Here is a 5,230-nt window from a genome sequence, read left to right on the forward strand (position 1 = left end):
GATTGAGCATCTCACTATAGACTTTCTCTCTCATTTCATTCTTTCTACCATAGATGTGTATAAGGATACGGCGTCCCGTGATAAGCTCATCTTTCCCTCTGCTATCATGAGGATCTTATGCCATTTTTCTATTTCCTTTCCCGTTTCTGACCATTTCTCTGTTATGTGTGCCATTGACGCCGGTATCATTAAACGAAGCGAGGCGCAGTTTCGTTCAAGGCGATCTGGTACGGCAACTCCTCCCATTCCTTTAGCTCCATCCACCTTCGCTCCCTCTACTTCTGCGAGAGGTGTGACTCTTGAAGCGATCATGGCGCAGCTTCAGCGCATGGATGCTCGCCTTGATACTCTCACTGATGAGTTATGTAAGGTGAACACCCTTGTCGCCAAATATTGCTAAACGCCAAGCTCGCCTTGGTGGCTTTGTGGAGTCTTCCTCTCCTCCTCCCAAGGCATCTGAGACATCCAAGGACGACGATGATGATGATAAGGATGGAGATGCAAGCTCTTCCAGCACTTATGAGATGTCTACTTGACACTCTTACCTTTTGTCACACGTGACAAAAAAAGGAAGTAGTTTTGGTTATGAGAGTAGTCATAGTTAGGGGGAGAGTTAGTATAGGAGATTTTTGTTAGGGAGAGTGTTGATTTTGAGGGATGTAGTGAGGATTTCATGTGTATTTTTCTTTTCTTTCTACTTTAGATACATTTATCTCTTGTACATGGGTCTTGTGACCGTTTTGACATACATTGTACTTATATTCTTTATATATATTGATGTATGTTGTTTTTCACCTATCCTTGCATGTGTTGTTTCTTTTCTTTCTTTATACACATGGTTCTTATTACTTGTATGCAATCTATTATTTCTGTTTCACACAAAGATGCCTTGATGAGTTTTGTTTCAAGTGTTTCAAAAATACAGGTTGTCAAAGTCTACAAGCCATAAACTCTATTCTTGCAAAGTTTTTCAAGAGTTTATGTTAGGATAAATTTTATTATATTCAACAAGTGAATACGAGTTGAGTGATTTATGACTTCTCTCATATCTCATTTATTTGTTGTGATTTTGTCACGGATTGTCAAAGAGGGAGATTGTTAGGACATATGTGATTCACTTGTTAGGAACATATGTTACTATTTTATGTACTTGGCTAATCATTTGACAAAATGCACTTTACTTGTAATTGGGTAGATCTAGGATGTGTTTAATACTTCAAGAAACCATGTTTCAAGTTCAAGTGTTAAAGGCATGCAAGTCTGTCGAAGATTCAAGTGTGAAAAGTGTTGTTCATTAAAGCTCAATAGCTAGCTCAATAGCTAGCTATCTATCGAGACCTGTAGAGCTGTTGAAGCTCGTGGCTCGACAGCAGCTCGACAGATAGGGTATCTATCAAGGTTTACGAAATTCATATTTTCTGTTCTGTTTTTCATTCAATCTGTGATTGTATGTTTGGATTTTCTTTTCTCACAACCCTAGACATATAAAATGATTATTTTAAGGGCCTTCAAATGTGGAACAAGTTGCAAAAGTGTTGAACAAAGTTTGTTCAAGCAAATTGTGACCAGAGACAAAATTTTCCCTAGTAAATCTTTCTTGTGAAGAAGCTGCTGTGTTTGTACACCGTAGGGTTTTGTGACCAAGTCTCTTCTTGATCTTCATCGTCTGGATGAACTGAAGAACTTTGTAACTAACAACCTTCTCTAGTTGGTGTTTGAAGTCACGTACTAGGATCCACGCAATTAATTAGTCACGTACTGGGAGTCGTGCATTACAAGGAGAGATTGTCACTATAGAACAAGTCCAATTGGGTATTGGGATAAGGGTTCAACTATAGGTTGGTATAAAGTACTGAGATTCCTTTACTTATAACTGCTTGTTGTGATAATAGTGGATTCTTGGGAGTGGTGACCTTAAAATCACCCGGTAGGGTTTTTGCCGTGTAGGTTCTCCCCATTCGTAAACAAATCATCGTGTTAATTTATTTTCCGCTACATACTTCGTTTAATTGGTGATTTGTTTGTGCTACCATGCGTTTACATGTTAATTTGATTAATTAATAAACTTGGCTAATTAATCAATTAATTTATCACAAAGGGTCAATTCGTTTTTAGCCTATCAAGTTCAAGCCTAAGACAGAGTTGGCATCATATGAAAATTGGGGAAGAAAAAGAGAAGATTTTGTGTGTGATTAGAATAATCTTCTAACTCATATTTAATAGCTTTTTGTGTAAAAGTTCAATATGGGTATGAAACACCCTTGAACGTTTAGACTCTAAATTATAAAAATACCAATTCAAGCTTTATATCAAACAATTAATGTGCAGAACATGATAATAAGCCAATAACAGAATTGATAAACAATCTAAGCCCAATATAAACACATCCACAGCAGTAAATATAAGGCAAAGATAAAAGGAAGAACGATGCAAACACACGGACAACACACAATGTGTTATCGAAGAGGAAACCGAAGTCCTCGGCGTAAAACCTCTCCGTCGCCCTCCAAGCGGTGATAAAATCCACTAAAGAATGTAGTTGGGATACATGAACAGCAGAAGACCTTCCAAGCCTAATCTACCCAGGTACCTAAGCCCTCCAAGCTTCTTGCTCCAACGAGGTTACGCCGAACCTATTTCTTCTTTAGCTTCTCGGATTCTGCTACTTGACCATAGCATCAACCAATGTATATTGGTTCCTTCCAAACTGCTTCCCTCAGCACCAAATAAACCTTCTCACAGACGTGAGTGTGGTGAGATAAGGATTTGGTAAAAGACCTCTCAAGGGTATGACAATGGAGAGGAAGAGAGTAGAGGAATTTGTAGAGTTTCTTAGATGAAGATTGAGGATGAGGCAATCTTGTTTTTCTCTAGGGTTTTCTCTCACAAAATTCTCTCTGGAAGCTCTCTACATTTAGTGGGTATAAGGGTCTATATATAGTGAGGTGAGATGAAAATACGAAGAGACATATTTTTGCCAAACAGGGTAAATTGGCAGCTTGTCCAAGTCGCGAAATCAAGTCGCGACGTAACGACCTGGCCAGCCTGGGACTTTTGTCCTATAGTGCGACAGCTGGCGCGACCCTTCAGCTTCCCTGCATGCATCTCACGTGCCTGAAGCTGGTGACTTACAGCCGCGAGCCACCCGCGAGTCCTAGCCGCGAAGCTCTGCTTCTTTGCACATACTTGAGCTTTTCTTCACAACTTCTCACACACTACCCTTACAATAATCCCACCTAAATACAGGGTTACTAAGTACTTAAATTACAAGCAAATTGGCACGGAATAAAGCTAACAAGATGGTTGATAAATTTCAACCTTACACCATGCATAGCACGGGTTAGCAACTAGTTAATATTAATCTTAAGTATTAAGCTTCTTAACATAACACTACAACAGTATTCTGCATCAATACAACTCCTTAATCGGAGATAAGAACCTTGAATCAGCATATTCAATTCTCTAACTTTAGTCAATTCCTTCCCCTTTTTTTTCTATTGTTAATAGGTAATTTAGGGTGCAGGAGTAGAATTTAAAGGCAGCATTCACCAATACAAAACTTGATGACAATCAGCACCATGATTCAAATTAATCAAACGAAGCATCAGTACCAAGCATAGATCCTAAATAGACCAAAAGGCTTCAATAAAAGCATAACCAACCTAGAAAGGAACCAATATTCTTAAATCAACTCATTCCTACAACAATCCAAGAATTCAAACAAAAATAAAAATAAAATGTGGTCATGCAATTGAGGGAAACAAAAATAAAAACCTCAAATTGAGGACATAAATTAACTGAATACCTGCTCTACCCGTAATGTAGACAACGACGTCCGGTACGCAGAAAGGACGTGTGTGGCATGTTCTGCGGTGCTCTTTGGCCCGCTCCACCAAGAAAACATGAGGTTTCGACAAATGCTTGTTACTGAACTTTACATTTAACAAACTTTGCTTTATATTTCACATCCATATACTTTAGTATCTAGGTATTGATAAGTTTCTTTTGTATGTTAGTTTGACATATTTTTAATTATATCAAGGAGACAAAAGAAATATAATATACTATTACACATAAATAATTATTCCTAAGAGCCACTTAGAGAACTCAATGAACATACCTAATGGCAAGTGGCCCTGAGTACACTGGCGATAGAGGTGGCCTCGCAATAAGGCATATTCGTGGGAACCTTGAATAGGCCTATAGTTGCACCAACAAGAGTGCTCCTCCAATCTGCATCTAATCCTTCTTTGATGCACTACAAATGTGCCTGTAGAGCCAGGCCAATGCTGCACTACCCCAGCTATACTGTCTGCCATTGCTGATTGGGTTGAGGAACTGCAGAGGCAAGAGTGAGACCCGGTCCGCTGACTTATCCATGAACAACAGGGCCCCCATCCAAACAAGTAGGTGGTAGCGGGCATGTTGCTGCATGACTTCGTCACCGGCATTTGCAGCTGGGGGAATGACAAACCATGCTTCAAGCCACTTGTATCTTATCCTCGCCCCAGCAAGGATTGACCTATTTGAGTTCAGTATCACGGGCGGAGGTTCATGGCCCAACAACTCTCGACACACCATGTTCCATTGCAGGTCTGTCTTCCCAATGACAAACAACCCATCCACCAGAATCCCCAGCATCACCTCTATATCTTACAAGGTGATACCCATTTCTCTATGGGGTAAGTGGAACGTGTGCGTCTCCGAACGCCACTACTTGACCAAGGCCATGACAAAGGTGTGGTCAACCTCCATATCAGGAACCTTGAATAACCCGATCAAACCTGTTGCATCTATGTATTGTGTAATACGTGGGTCTAGCCCACCCTGCGGCAATACACATTTACGGCATCGAACCTTTATGACACCAGGCACCACCTGCACACAGACTAGCATTGTGTTAGGTAGTGCATACGGGGTAATTATAAAATGGAGATGTATTAATAATACAACTACATACCTCGTCGACGGCACGCCTCCAAAGCGGAGTTAGTTGATGATCCGACTGCCGAGTCAACTAGGTATCATCGTCAGGTCTAGGTTGCACTCTATCTAGTGCCTGCGTATCTGACATGGCAGAAAATAGATTGTTAGCAATTATTTAGGATTCACTCTATGCCAAGTAAACCACAATTAATATAAAATAAAAGCATGGATACAGTAAGACATATTATAATCCCAACAAGATTGTCAACATCGCTTCTTACCCCCACTTAACATGTAACCCAAA

The 5,230-nt window shown here is 40.0% G+C and overlaps 1 protein-coding gene across 1 annotated transcript; it reads right to left on the bottom strand.

Annotated features, from left to right (window-relative positions):
• Nucleotides 1-4,239: 4,239 nt before the first annotated feature.
• LOC111990378 (serine/threonine-protein phosphatase 7 long form homolog) lies at nt 4,240-4,641 on the bottom strand. The gene has a single exon (XM_024022152.2). It carries the CDS (start codon nt 4,639-4,641, stop codon nt 4,240-4,242), a length of 402 nt encoding a protein of 133 aa, XP_023877920.2.
• Between the last annotated feature and the right edge of the window lie 589 nt (nt 4,642-5,230).

This window comes from Quercus suber, unplaced genomic scaffold (genome assembly GCF_002906115.3).
Source record: "Quercus suber isolate HL8 unplaced genomic scaffold, Cork oak 2.0 scaffold_37, whole genome shotgun sequence".
NCBI lineage: Eukaryota > Viridiplantae > Streptophyta > Magnoliopsida > Fagales > Fagaceae > Quercus > Quercus suber.

Coding starts and splice junctions, on each gene's coding strand:
- LOC111990378 (XM_024022152.2), bottom strand. CDS start 4,641: ATGCTGGGGATTCTGGTGGATGGGTTGTTTGTCATTGGGAAGACAGAC.